General features: G+C 37.0%; 1 protein-coding gene across 1 annotated transcript; it reads left to right on the top strand.

Moving 5' to 3' along the window:
* Positions 1-966: 966 nt before the first annotated feature.
* nmt1a (N-myristoyltransferase 1a) lies at positions 967-12,473 on the top strand. The gene is made up of 12 exons (XM_066642706.1): positions 967-1,101; positions 5,511-5,610; positions 5,871-6,015; positions 6,629-6,747; positions 7,239-7,330; positions 7,503-7,619; positions 7,812-7,982; positions 8,198-8,306; positions 10,983-11,153; positions 11,448-11,615; positions 11,727-11,864; positions 12,279-12,473. The coding sequence occupies exons 1-12, from the start codon at positions 992-994 to the stop codon at positions 12,297-12,299; spliced, it is 1,461 nt and encodes a 486-aa protein (XP_066498803.1). The 5' UTR covers positions 967-991; the 3' UTR covers positions 12,300-12,473.
* Positions 12,474-15,266: the final 2,793 nt, after the last annotated feature.

Below are 15,266 nucleotides of genomic sequence, written 5' to 3'. Positions count from 1 at the left end.
TATCTTATTTCTTCAAAAGCAAATTTTTTATTTGAAGCAGCTCACTGAATCACACCCACACACACTCACTCACAAAGTTACTTATACCAGGCCACTCTCACATATAGGAATGCGGTGCTGTTTAATGATTTGCATCAGAAACCTTTTTTTATTTTTATTATTATTAGTTTCTACAAAATAAAATCGTATATATATATTTCTAGTTTTTAAACTTAATTTGCGTGGATATATATATATATATGAAGGCAATTTGTGCTTATGCGCAGTAACAAATATACATTTAATTTAAAGAAAATTTATCAAAGACCATTTGAAAATTATCTGATTTAATGGCATTGCACACAAAAAAAGCCTTGAGCCATGGGAAAGTATTAATAAATTGTGGGGGGGGGAATACACATGAACAAATAAATACATGCAAATGTGGGTCCGGTGGGTCCGGAGCCTACCCGGAATCACGAGGCGCAAGGCGGGAACACACCCTGGAGGGTGTCCTTCACAGGGTGACACACTAACACGTTCACTCACACCTATAGACACTTTTAAGTCGCCAATCCACCTACCAACGTGTGATTTTGGACTGTGGGAGGAAAACGGAGCACCCGGAGGAAACTGCTGCGTGATGTGCCGTACTGTTTAAAATATTTTTATTTTTTATTTAATCAGAAAAGAATGCAAAATGGAAAAATACATCTATAGCCGTTTTAGACTTAAACATATTTTAAATAAATGCTTTTGTATATGAGAGTTGACATGAGAGCTTGGTTAAGTTTTGAGTGTGTGTGTCGTGGTGGCCTTGACTGAGACTGTGAAATCGTGGCCACGAATTGTAAACGTGCATATGACAGATTTTTCACTCCATGTACTGTTTCTTACTCCCTAGCTCCCCCCAGGTCACGGTGAAGTACACTACAAACTACAGGGCCCACAATGCCAAGGGGAGAATTTTGTGGGCGTTTTTTAATAGCAGTCTCTCATTTCCTGGTGAAACATGGCGGATGAGAATGAGACAGCACCGAGCCTGGAGAGTAAAGCAGAGCTAGAGGAAGACCACGGACACTGCAGCGACTGCGAAAATGAAGAGCACCACTTTGACGATGGGTGAGGCCAATTATCACGTAAACAGTTTTGCTTAATGATGTTAAAACAGTCGTGTTCTGCAGCCGTAAAGGCTCGGCTATCATCACACGGCTGGGTCAGTGGACGCTGCATTCGCAGAACTGTTCAGTGATTGGTCTACACTTTTGATTGACAGTGCGATCTCAACGTAGATTGGACCGTGCTCGTATATTCGATGCAGATGGGTGGGACTTAGACCCTCGTTCCTGTAGTGCTGTGGACTCAGAGCCGCTTTACTGACACTTCATTCTTATGGAGAGAATTTGTTTCATTTTCCTGGGGAATTTTGTTTAAACGCACTGCCGTTGCCAAAATTGGTAACAATTAAAAACATCAAGCAGAATTTGCCAGCTTTGTTTTCGACTTTTTTCGGTCCACCTTAAAAGGTGCAGCAATTCCATGGACATGCTCCACCATTTAAGGTGGCATGGAAATTTCGGATATGAACTAATATTGTCTTCACTTTCATACATCAGTTTATTCTAACACACAGTAATCTTCACAGTATTTTAGTCTAAATCCCTGAAAATGTAACTGTTATTTTAGCTCAATAACGTTGGAATGGGGGACTTAATGAGATATTAATTTCCAACCAGAAAACGAGCAAAATATATCCATTGTGTAATTATTGTCTCATCCTTAAAATATCAGAATGTACAGTCTGCGTCAATACAACTATATTGTTAATAGCATATGTCCATTTTCTTTCGAACTAGTGCTAGCCAAGTTAGCATTCTGATAGCAGATTGAACAAGTCGTTTGAAATATTACATGTCACAAATTATATTTTCCACGTGATAGGGTTGATAATATCCTTACGAATATTTGCTGTGTTTCCCATTGCCCTCAAAAATGTATTTAGAGTGACAATGAAATGCTCTGTTCTTCAGAATATAGTTAACAATGTAAAACATTATGAATTTAAATGCTGTCGAAGCTGAGATTTTTGCTAACGAATTAAGAGTAAGAATTAGTCTTACAAATCGGCCTCAGAAGACAGTGAGAGCCCATTAAAAAGATAAGACATTTGTGTGAAAAATATGTGAGAATTATTACAGAAAATATAGCTTTAAATATGCTAGTCATATTCTTTATGAAACCAGCTTTGCAATGATATAAAGCAACATAGCTGTAGATAAGTAGATTCAAGGTAAGAATGACTACAAAGAACAGTTCTCTTCATTTTCATTCGCATAAGCCACAACCTGAAAGTGCAGTGTGCCGTGGCCACAGATGTGAAACATGTAGCATGTGTTCACTGTGCTTTCATTTTCCCTTTTTCCCTTTTTGGAGACCTCAGAGTAAAGAAAAACCATTGCCAAGGTGTAAAGCAATCAGGTCTGTCTCATTCAAGCCAAAGCTTTAGTTAGAATGTGTAACATGTTATATATTCATCACAACTGAGTTGGCTCATTTGCTTCACTAGATCAAAGTATAATATACTGTTTATTTATTTATTTATTTTGCTAAATAATTAACCGTTAGCCTTTTACTCCCTTTGTCAGTTACCAGATCTAAAGCTTTTGTTTACTGTGGTCTGTTTATACAGGTTGCAGCACTGTTATGTTTATATTAAAGCTTCTAAATAGTGGCATATCCTAAAGAAATGAGATGCACAATTTTCTCTATGCTTGATGTCCAGAGCTCTGTAATTCAACTCCCTTGCATTCTTCCAACATTACAATTATACTTTATGTGCAGGAGAAACAATGTAAATTTATAGAGGCACTCATTGGGGGAGTTCTGGAAAATAAACCAGTAGCTGATACTTTTCATTTAAATATCTGGCATTTCTCGTACATAACGATTCATAAAATCTATTTTAATAAATCTAATGAAATACAATAAATATATATTTCAGCTCTGAAGCTCAGCATTAACTAAACCTTTCTGCTCCTTGAATAAATGTTACCAAATGTTACTAAGAGACATTGGTCAAATAAAAATATCTGTCTGATGCCAGTTTTTATTTTATTTTGTTTGTTTGTTGGTTTAAAGCAATATCTGCAAATGCAGATATAATGATTCCAGTATCATCATGCATCGACACCCAGTTATGTTTTAAAATAAAGGAAAAATGTAACCCATTCTTTTGTTTTCCAGTAACACTCTGAGCATGTAAAAGGTCTAACAGCTTTTACTTGCTTCTAAAAGAATGCACAGTCTCACAATAAAAAGAGCCATGCTCATGACCCATGCTCAACAGTACAGTATGGCGTTCATTCAAGCAGAGTGGGGGGGTGGGGTGTCCATGTTGGTTTTGTTTTGGTGACCTCTTCACTTGAGCAGGGCTAGAATCCTGTCGAAAACCACTGTTAGCATGGTTTCTTTCTTTCGCTTGCTTTTGTTCTGTGTCATAGTGCACATCCCTCATCCCCTTACAAACGCATGACCCCCCCCGGGTAATGTGACAAGCCATCTGTCCCAGAGTAACAAACGTAGCTCAGTGCTACGTTTGCCCTCACCTCGCTACCCCCCTTTGGATGCTAATAGGATTAACTACTGCTCCTCAGTAAGTATGCTGCTGTGTCCTGACTCTAGTTTAGCTAAACCCATATTAGCTCTGCTCCGCTAGGTACAGACCTGCTGTGTTTTGTACCTGACAAGAGGCCATGGTGAGACGTAAGGTTTTAAGGCATTTACGGGGAATTACACTGATTTGTTCACTTGAATTATTGAAATGTAAATGTTATTTATAGTGGGTTTATATGAAATAAGAAACATAGGCATACAGGATGGTCCACAGTGGTGGTGATGGGTATAATATCTGTAAAAATTCCCTCATGCTGTTTAGAGATAAAACTTGAAACACACTTCTTGACACATTGTCTAACAATACTTAAGCTTTTAAATGAGATGGAGAAAAGCATTTGGCCTTAAAATCTATTCATGGCAGAAGTTAATTTAGGATCATTGTAAGAATAATTAGCCCAGAGGAAACCCATTTTTTCAGGTTAAGAGCTATTACACAATATCAGCATTGCACAAAAATCCTAGAAGTTACCTAAAAGATCAGCTTGAATAGAAAAATAAATTGGCTAAATCTGTATGATAAACATCATGTCTTTGTTTTGTATCCTGATCACTCTAAAGTAACTCTGTGATTGAACAATGCAGACATTTTGAATTATAGTTCAATAAGTGTTGAAAGCCGGTCCAGATTTGGAGGATCGCTGAGGTGCAGTTTTAATGTATTTTTTGTCAAACACACCAGGTGAGGTCTAGAATTGGCTATTAAGGATAATGAGCAGTTTTACACTGGAGAAATGGAAACTGGAGAAATATGCGTTGGGCTTGAAGAGAAATTAGAAATATGAAGAAGACAAAACACTGTTATTACACTGTAGTGTAGTTATTTTCCTGTAGTCACATTCCGATATTTAGTAGTTTGTTTTTTTTAAACAAAGACCTCAACACATTATTGTTGTGCGTTTGGCTGAATTTATCTCCATTTGTAGATTCAGTTCCATTGTTTAGTCTTCAGTTGTGTGTGCCCTTTCAAAGCACGGGTATTCCACACATTTCTTCTTTTTTTTGTGTGTGTCAAAAGAGTCATAATGAGTTTCAGCAAACTTGTGCTGAGTCATCACATGGTACAAGGTTGTTGGAAACAGTGCATAAATAAAATACCTGATGTTTCATTCAAATGAAGTGTGTTCATTTTTTTTTTTAATTCTGCCCTCCACTCCTCCTAATCCTCAGAGTGTGTGTGCTGGCAACTCTCACTAGTCCACCAGTTCCTTAATTGAGGGTTATGGTCCACTGGCAGTCATGCCTAGTCTTTGAACATACAGGATTAATGTATTATTCTATAGGAGTACAACTGACCATACTCGAGTCTTCTAACATCAACCAGCTTGTCTACAAACATAATCTGATCTTATAATACTACAGACCTGGCTTTATGAGCAACTATTCATTCAAATAAATATGAAAATTAGTAGTGTGCACTGTGCCTGTAAGGTTAGGGTATAATAAAATGCTGAAATTGTGGTACAGTATATATGAGTTGGTGAATTCTCATGAAAGCCCAGCCTTCTCTGGAAGCTGACTCTATGACCTCCCTTATCTGTGCTGCCTGCATACTATCTTTTTTAAATGAAAATACTGATATATAACAAGGCTGTAACAAGGTTATGTATAAAAATTTATTGCAACTATGATATTTTATTACGCCTTTTTTTTTACTGTTTCCTCACACTCAGTCTTGATGTGCTACAAAAACTTTTTGCTTCTATAATTTTGCATACATAATTAATTCATTCATTTTCTGTAATCACGTTATCCTGATCTGGGTATATAATTGCTTTATAATGTTATTTGGATTTTTCCTATTATTAAATGGGTATTCTTAATCTTTTGATTTTGTTTGTTCTCTAAATTGCTTTCAGGGAAAAGGCTGACACAGGAGCCAAGAAGAAGAAAAAGAAACAGAAGAAAAAGAAGGACAAGTCTGGAGGCAAGGACTCAGCACAGGACCCGTTGGCCAAAGTGAGTATTGATCAATGTGCTGTGAACACGGTCATTACAAATGTACAGTTAGTACAAATGTGCAATTATTTGTCATTGTACAACATACAACACGTCTTCTGCATTTAATCCATCTGTGGCAGTGAACACACACACAGGGAGCATATAGAGCACAGGGCAGTCATCCCTGGTGCCCAGTGAACAGTTTCATGCCTTACTTTCTAATGTTTTATCTTGAGAATTTTTTTTCTTTATTCATTTGCCTCTCTTTCCTCTTCCAGGTAAACTCTCTACCTGCTGATAAGCTTCAGGAGATCCAGAAAGCCATCGAGCTCTTTTCTGTAGGACCGGGACCAGCCAAAACTATGGAGGAGGCCTCACGCCGCAGCTACCAGTTCTGGGACACTCAGCCAGTCCCAAAGCTTGGTATTCTGCTCCGTTTAAATATATATATATTTTTTGCTTTTACTGAATTACCTGCTGTACTCAATTTTTTAGTATTTTTTTTTTTTGTTCTTTTTCAAAATTACTTCATACTTATCTGATATTCTGCAATACTTTTACTGTTTTTGTCAGTCATTGTGTGTTGAAATTTTAACAGAAGTTGTGGCGTTCCCTTTTTTTCTTTTCTGAACATAAGCCAGGCATTTATGTTTTAAATGAATGTATTAATATATGGAGGCACTGCTTTAATAAATAGGGCACAGTTTGTATATTTTGATGTAGCAGAGTTTTACGTAAAATGGTTTAAACTGCTGTTGTCATCTGATTGTATGTGTAGGATCTTGATCTTCCCATCAGTTAATCTTAATAAAAATCTACTTCAGATTTAAAGATATTTTCTTAAGATTCTTTGCTGCTGGAAAATCTGAAGGCATGATGAAATTAAGGCCGTTAAACTCAAAGATTGTTTGCACAGATTTTCCAAGCGTTTTACTAGTTTTTATAAATGTATATTTTTTAGCTTGATTAATGTAAAGAATCGCTTACCTTTGTTCTGAGCTTTTTGTTGTATTTATGTCTTTATATATATTTATAGGTGAGATGGTGACATCACATGGCTGCATTGAGCCAGATAAAGATAACATCCGGGAGGAACCCTACAGCCTTCCTCAGGGATTCAGTTGGGATGCTCTGGATCTCGGAAACCCCGCTGTGGTGAGACACACATGAATACACTCGTGTGTAACACATTACTCTCACATACATTCATATATATATTGATACACTCACCAACATCACCCAGGTCTTATTAGGCCAGTCTTCTCACTGCAGCCTCCCCTGAGCAATTGTCTTGTGGTCTGTGGAGACAATGGGTTTTGATGCTTAGAACAGATTTGCTCATTATCTTCCCCTGAATGTATTCATGTGTTGAGACAATCTATGGCCATTTCCTACCACTCTGGTATTTCTCTATAGACTTTACTCAGATTCTGAAAGGCAGATTTTAGTATTTTTATGTTATTTTGTAAAGAAATTTAACTCCATTAACCTGATAGACTATACATCAACCAACCCATTTCAGTGAGTGCTGTTCTACACTTGAAACTGTCATGAACGTAACTTAAAGACCCAGTGATGGGGGAGGCTTCAAACTCCAAGACTTGGAGTTAATCAATTTTGTTTTCTTGTGCACTGTCTTTCCTCAGCTTAAGGAGCTGTACACTCTCTTGAATGAGAACTATGTGGAGGATGATGATAACATGTTCCGTTTTGACTACTCACCGGAGTTCCTGCTCTGGTAGGTGGATGTTTTTGTGTAAATGAGTGAAACAAGAAATGCATGAATTTCTTCTTTCATAAATCAGAGAGTTCAGAATGTTCAAATTTAACCTCCGGCTGTGCAGGTTTTAATCCTGGCCTCTCTGTCTGCTTGGATTCTGTCTTTTCTTCTCTCCCTGTCATTGTCTCAGGGCTCTGCGTCCCCCAGGCTGGTTGCCACAGTGGCACTGTGGAGTGAGAGTTAACTCTAATCAAAAACTTGTGGGCTTCATCAGTGCTATCCCAGCCAACATCCGAATTTACGACATGTAAGTTCACTCACTGAGCCATTCACTGTAAATTCAATTTTATTTTCATTATTTTTAAATTGAAAGTATTTGCCAGTTGGGAAACTTACCATTTAGGACGCAGTTATATTAATGCACTGAAATGTCTTCATCCTCACAGTTAAATGATAGGATGTTTTACATGAAAACTTTGTGCTGTTTTTTTTTTTCTAGCGACAAGAAGATGGTGGAGATCAACTTCCTGTGTGTGCACAAGAAGCTACGCGCCAAGCGTGTTGCTCCGGTCCTGATTCGAGAAATCACCAGAAGGGTCAACCTTCAGGGAATCTTCCAGGCCGTCTACACTGCAGGAGTGGTGCTACCCAAACCTGTGGGCACTTGCAGGTAACATTTAAGATTTCTTAAATGTTTTGTATCATTCTCTACAGATAGTACACTGCTGCATATTTTAATACATAGTTACAGTGCATTGAATTTCATGGGAAAAATTAAAAGATAAATGTGGCCAATTCAATGGTATATGCACATTTTTATGTTTAATGATTGCTTTTTGTGTAATTAAAACAATGCTTTTTGTTTGCATGTGTGTGTGTGTGCAGGTACTGGCACCGGTCTCTGAACCCACGAAAGCTGATTGAGGTGAAGTTTTCACACCTGAGTCGAAACATGACTATGCAACGTACCATGAAACTCTATCGACTGCCAGAGGTACACATCAGTGCCTAGTTGCTAGGGGTGAAAAATTAGGCAAAAATTATATCATGCTATTAAGGATATTAAAGACATCTTTTTATAATGAATAGGGATACAATCATTACTTGGCTTAGCCGACTGAAATTGATGAAAACTCATTTAATAATAGATTAGGTGGAGACATCAACACACGTATCTTAGGTTAATTAGGGACATTTTCCCTAGGAACAAAATTCATGACCGTGTATATTCTGTTTCAGATTTTATTTACCATTAAAGCCTTGGTCGATGGAGAATCTCACGTATAGCGTCAGCCAGTGTACCAGTTTCCTAGACACAGCTGCCAAACACTTAACTTCAGCTTCATATAAGGCAAACAGAACAACAAGGCTGTGCGGAGATTGTTGTCAATTTAGGTTTAATCCAACATCAAAATAATTCATAGATTACTTGATTATTAAAATGGTAACAGATGTAAATGGCAATAGATAATTTCCTCTCATTTCACTGTTTGCCACACAGACTGGAACTGCAATGTTAAACACTCAAAAACCTTAGTATTCAAATTGAACAAGTCTATAAGCTGCTAAAACAGATGTGGAAGTATATAATTTCTACCCTAAAGAGTAAACCTTTATCCTGGTATTCACACACATTCTGCAGAACGCCCAGACTCACCTTTACCAGATTTGTTCTGTTTCATTTTTCTAATTTTAAAAGTTACAATGAACAGTTCTAAAGGCATCACTGAATTCCTGAGATTATCCTGAAGCTAACAAGCCCATATTGTCCAGCTACAATATTCCTATTAAATATAATCCACAATATTTATCAGTGTTTAAAAAAAACAACAACTATAAATGGGGACATTTACGACGGAGTTTTAGGGCCACGGCGTTAAAAAAAGCAAAACAACATTCAACAAGTCAGAATTCTAAGAATATTCTCTGAATAAGTCTGAGAAAAAATCTCGGAATAGTTGAGTAGAAAAGGTCTGTATAATTCAGAGAATATAATCAGAATATATAGAGAAACACTTTTTTGGTTATTATTTATTATAATGTGTAGACAGACAGACTAACAGTCTGTGGGCCATGAGTGAGTTGTGAAAGAAGCACGCAGTGAAGTGAACAGAATTATTTATTAAACACATCCACACGACATGACAACCCAGTCACTGCAGCCCCTGACTGCGGTGCATAAGGCTTTAGTTTATTGCAAGAGTCCATGAACCGTAACGCGATGGAGCCTCGTTGACACCGGAGTTCCTCTCGTTCTGGATCGATCATTTTCGTGTTCATTAATTGTATCCTGTGAAACTACATGCCATGGGTTCGTGCACCGATTCAGAGTTTAAACACTAATCACACTGTGGTCCTGATGTGGAAGAGAACTGAGTGTTTATTCCTGAAATCTATACCAGAGTACGACTTCAGCAACACACTGCATTCCACAGTTACACTGTGTGTCTGCTCCATTATTCGCAACAAATTATAGAGATCTTTTTCTCAGAATTATTCCGAAAATAATCTCAGAATTCTTTATTCTCTGAATTTTTTTATATATTATTTTTTTCCCCCTCTCTTCAACATCGTGGCCCTAAAACCCCGTCGTAGACCTTATATTTACAAACAACCCAGGTAAATTGCACATTATCATGCGATACCTTATCACGGCCGCTAGTGGGCACCCTAAGCTTAAATTTTACGCCTTATTCAAGGTAATGGAGCAGTGTTTGACACAATGTTTTTACACTTTGGGGATTTATTACCACAATTTTTCAAAAAGGAGAAATAATTACACACGTAGTAAGTCCATTATTGCTTGTTAGAACCTAATGTTGTCTAATTTGGCTTGTCATGGCCCAAACATAAACCATGCAATGTATATTTGTAGTAATTCATAAAACATAAAGTATTTTTCCCAAAAAGTCTTTCAGATGCCCAAAAAGTACACTTTGATAAACCACATGTGATCCCCTATTTAGACTAAAATAAACATGAAGTAAATCAAGTTGGAACACTCAAAACCTTGTCTGATAAAGTTTTACATATGATCCCAAATGATGTCTCTATATTCATATAAAGTTTTCTTTTAAAAAAAAAACAAAAAGCAAAAAGAAAGAAAGCGTCTAATTTGTTTTGGCTTTCAAGAGTAATTTGGAAGCATAAGTAAACATTCTTATGGTCAAAATCCACATATATGTCTACTTTAAAGGCTTATTTTTCAAAAAATACAATTCAGGTTTTAATAAAAATCATATCTTCAGTAAGTAGTTAGAAAGTAATAATCATTCAAGTTTGATCGTGCACTTTCAGACAGGAATTCAAAAAATGGCCAGTTGATAAGAGGTAGACCTAAAGTTAGTGTTAATGTTTAATTTTGTTTGTTAGGAATAAGGACATAACATAATGTTATCTGACAAGATACAAGGTCAGTGTCTAAGAGGTGCATATACCAGAGAGGCATGGGAAATCTGATGAATAATAATAGATATGAAATCAGTAATATCAAACACGTTATAGCAGTGTTGTTTTTATATGACAGTTTTATTTCTTTATTTTTCCTCAGTCTTGTATATTTCATTGCCCCATGGGCTTTGACAACTTAATTTAATATATTTAAAATCTCTCTCTCTCTCTCTCTCTCTCTCTCTCTCTCTCTCTCTCTCTCAAAAAAAAACCCCTTCAGGCTCCCAAAACTTCAGGCTTGAGGCCAATGACTGTGAAGGATGTCCCAGCCGTTCATCGCCTGCTGCAGGATTACCTGCGTCAATTCAACCTAGCTCCAGTCATGAACCAGCATGAGGTGCAGCACTGGCTTCTGCCTCAGGAAAACATCATTGACACCTACATCGTAGAGGTATGCCATTTTACCAAACTCCCAACAATTGTTGAGGATTCGGTTGTAGTGAAGTGTCACAGCCAGACACAAAAAATTTTCTCTCATTTCAGTGCATTTGCAAACTCATAGATGTGTGTTTTGGGTTTACAACTTAAAGTGAAATGTGTTTTATCGCAAAGATTTATTATCAAGTATTCAAAAATGTGTTTTAATTTCACTAGGAGCAATACAGTCAAAAGAGAGCCTATTTTACCACTACTTTTCTTCATTCGGTGATAATTTATTGATTTACTGAATGGTTGATGTTATTAGAACCCAGAAGGGAAGGTGACAGACTTCCTGAGTTTCTACACGTTGCCGTCCACCATCATGAACCACCCAGTGCATCGCAGTCTGAAAGCAGCCTACTCCTTCTACAATGTGCACACTGTCACACCGCTGATGGATCTAATGGGTGACGCGCTCATCCTGGCCAAATCGGTGAGTGATTTCAGATTTTTTTGATTGCTGCCATTATTCACTTCAGTTTCTGAAGCATTCTTTCCTAAACAACCTTCTTTTGTGTCTCTCTCCATCTTTCCTCCTCTGCAGAAAGGATTTGATGTTTTTAATGCACTGGACCTGATGGAGAACAAGACGTTTCTGGAAAAGCTGAAGTTTGGTATAGGAGATGGGAATCTGCAGTATTATCTCTACAATTGGAAATGTCCCAGCATGGGCCCAGAGAAGGTATAACCACAAAATATTCTAGTTGTTTTGATAATTTTATAAATGAAGATTTTCTTCCTTCCACTTTTGAGAATATTCCCATCCAGACGGTTGTGTTATCATGCTAGTCCAGTAGGGGGCTGTAGTACCTCTTCAGGAGACATCAGTTTCAACCAGAGAAGGACATGCTGTGTGACATTAGCATTTTGGAGCAGTTCATTTATCCTCGTTCACACCAGAAAAGTGACATTTTCAAAACTCTCCAGTTTTCAGTTACGTAACAGGCTGTTTTCTTGTGGACAGGATGCCAAAACGCAGTCAAAAACCTTTATTTTAAAAAATATCTGTATTTGTATGGATGGAGTGAGACCCCAAGCCTACTTCAAATGCATTTGATAATCCACAACTCATTTTCTGTCTGTGTATTTTCTACAGGTTGGTCTGGTCTTGCAGTGACCATCTCCTGTTGTTAAGCCCTTCCTTGCGTCATAGTGAAGCCAAGTTATGACATCATGCACTGACCACCTGACCGAAACTACAGAGGGACTTCCAGGTTTAGGAAGAAAAAGCCACCGCCCATTTTTTTTTTTTTTTGCATTTGAACTTTTGATCTTTTGGACCTGCACTACTGCTGCCAGGCAGAGAGAGGAGAGTTTCTCTCCTCTGTCTTTCTTGCTTTCTTTTTTTTTTTTTTTTTTTTGCTTTTATTATTTTCTTTTTTTCTTTCTTTCTTTCTTTTTGTTCTTTTTCTTTCTTTCTTTTCTTCATCTTTCTTTGAACTTTTCTGTCCCCCTCAGCACAGGGATGTGAAGCCACTGTAATTATTATCATCAGACAACAACATCAACAAACAGTTGTGATTGTCGATTGTGACCTGAGTCGTAAAATACAGTCAAACAGCAGATGCTTCCTCACAAAAAACTCCCATTGTACCTAGAAGCATAAATAACATTCTCCATTTTGCTGACACAGACAACATCAGTTTTTTTTTCCCCGTCCAAATATGAGATGCTTTTGCAAGAAAAGGAAAAAAAAAAAACAACATAAAAAAAGAAAAATCTTTGCTTTTCTCTTCAGTGTTTCAAACAATGTTGTAACAATCAACCAACAAAGTACCAGTAATTACCTTGAATATAAATTCAAATAAATTAAATAAGGTAATAAAAACCCAAAGTGGACATTGCAAGGGCTGCTGTTAATATTATTATTTTTTTTAATTACTCATTTGTTTTCTTTTTGTTGTTGTCATGGGATTGTCAATGTTTTCAGACTCATCTGGAGTAATTGTTGTTCTTCTTGCAAGGGACAGGTTTTCCTTTTTTTGGTGATCTTTTTGCTTTTCTTTTATTTCCCCTTTCTAATTGATGGATCGCTGCTTCATCACTAACTGCCTGTGATTCCCATTCACTGTAATGCCAACTGAGAAGCCCTTTGTAAATAAACCAATAACAATAACAACAGTGATATCAAGGAACTGACCGCTGGGGTTCAGATCATAGATCCATGGACTAATGAGAAATTCTGAAAAGGGCGAATCATGAATGAGGCATGAATCATGAATGAATGTGATGGCGGGCAGGAGACGGGTCTGAGGTATTGGGGAGTCAAGTATTTAAAGTATCTGAGAGTGAATTCTTTGTTTTTTTTTTTTGTTTTGTTTTTTTTTTGTGGGGCAGAGTTGGAGGGATCAATAATAAGGGGTCAACTCTAATGCACTCAAGATTGGCAGATTCTGCTGCTGTCAGGTAACTGTCACAGAGAATAGTAAGCATACTGCAATGAATTTGGTATATTTTGTTCCTTTGCTCAAATCAGTGTTTTAGATTGGAAGCAGTGAGCTAAAAGCCTGATGTAAATTCAACACAGGTCATGAGCAGCCATAGCAATAGAGGTTTATGAATTTGGGCTAGTGTTTATTGGGTTTCTCTTGTGGACAGTATTGAGGAATATAAATATCAGATTGGGTCAAATGAATTATAACAAAAAAGAGCATTTTTTGGTCTTTTGGTTTTTGTAATGGAGAGGAAAAAACTGTCAACATGGCCTTTTTTTTTTTTTTTTTTTTTTTTTGTGCTAAATAAAAGATGTTGCTGTGAGGATTTGGCACATCGCTCATGGTCTTTGTGAATTCTTTCTGTATTCAGCTAACAATATGTATGTCCAAAGATAATTGGATTTATACTGTCCTGTGTGTTTTTAAAAGGTTATAACTTATAGTATTAACTTTCATGTGCTTTATAAAAGACACCACCTGTATTTTATAACATGAAGGTCTTAGTTTTTAAGTGTCAGAATAAGGAGGAAGCATAATATTAGAAAATTACACAACAGCCTTCTATTTCAACGTTTTTCTCAACCATTTTTCACTTATAAACCCACGTTACACTTGCATTCAGTGAGCAAAACTTTTTCTTAGGTGTTATGAATGTTATTTTGGTTTTTATTTTTTTTATTTATTGTCTTCATACAAGCAGCTACACACACACACACACGTCAGTCAGTGGAAGTGAAGGGACGTGTGTGTGTGTGTGTGTATGTATGAGCACAGCCACAGATGGGTTAAATGCCGAAGACGCCCCATTAATCAGGTATGATTTGTTTGGAGGATAATTCACAGCGCTGCAGTGACATTTATATTGTGGTAGTGTGTGTTGTGCTGGGCTGGTAGGTACGAGTGGATCAGAGACTATATAACATGACCCTTATAGTTCCTGTCATGAAACTGAATGTTTTTTTTTGTTTGTTTGTTTTGTTGTAACATTAACATTTGAGTGCCCCAAAAATCTTTTATTCTTATGCTGCCATATAAAAACCAAGAAAATCATGATTAGGCAGTGACATATAACACAAAAAGATGAGGTGTGAAATGCCTTACTGCTTATTAGGAAGTGAAAGTAAGCTGACACTGACTCTGAGTCCCCTTTGTGCAACTTCTCCAGATCATAGAACTAGATCACCAAGACTATAATGATAATCATCTGTTTCCAGATTTTGACCGTTTCAATTGTAAAATTACTAAACTTAGAATTAAATAACTCGCTGCATATTTCTGTTTTTGTGCAAGGAGTAAACCCACGTAATTCATTGTCTATATTATAGACTTTGCCCCATGATTCCACCCACCGTGACCTGCATAAGTGGTTATAGACTCTATAGTTCTATGGATGAGTGGTTATAGACTCTATAGTTCTATGGATGAGTGGTTATAGACTCTATAGTTCTATCGATAAGTGGTTATAGAGTCTATAGTTCTATCGATAAGTGGTTATAGAGTCTATAGTTCTATCGATAAGTGGTTATAGAGTCTATAGTTCTATCGATAAGTGGTTATAGAGTCTATAACCACTTATGCAGTTCAGGGTCACGGTGGATGGAATCATTGGGCAAAAGGCAGGAACACACCCTGGAGGGGGCGCCAGTCCT

The sequence above is a fragment of the Hoplias malabaricus genome, chromosome 13 (genome assembly GCF_029633855.1).
Source record: "Hoplias malabaricus isolate fHopMal1 chromosome 13, fHopMal1.hap1, whole genome shotgun sequence".
Taxonomy (NCBI): Eukaryota; Metazoa; Chordata; class Actinopteri; order Characiformes; family Erythrinidae; genus Hoplias; species Hoplias malabaricus.
The sequence above is the reverse complement of the archived record's forward strand: the minus strand, read 5'-3'. Positions and strand labels throughout refer to the sequence as shown.

Bases quoted from the DNA above. Each gene is read 5' to 3' on its own strand.
- nmt1a (XM_066642706.1), top strand. From the start codon at position 992: ATGGCGGATGAGAATGAGACAGCACCGAGCCTGGAGAGTAAAGCAGAG. The intron at 8,307-10,982 runs GTACACATCAGT...AAACCCCTTCAG, and splicing joins AACTCTATCGACTGCCAGAG to GCTCCCAAAACTTCAGGCTT. The intron at 11,865-12,278 runs GTATAACCACAA...TATTTTCTACAG, and splicing joins CCAGCATGGGCCCAGAGAAG to GTTGGTCTGGTCTTGCAGTG.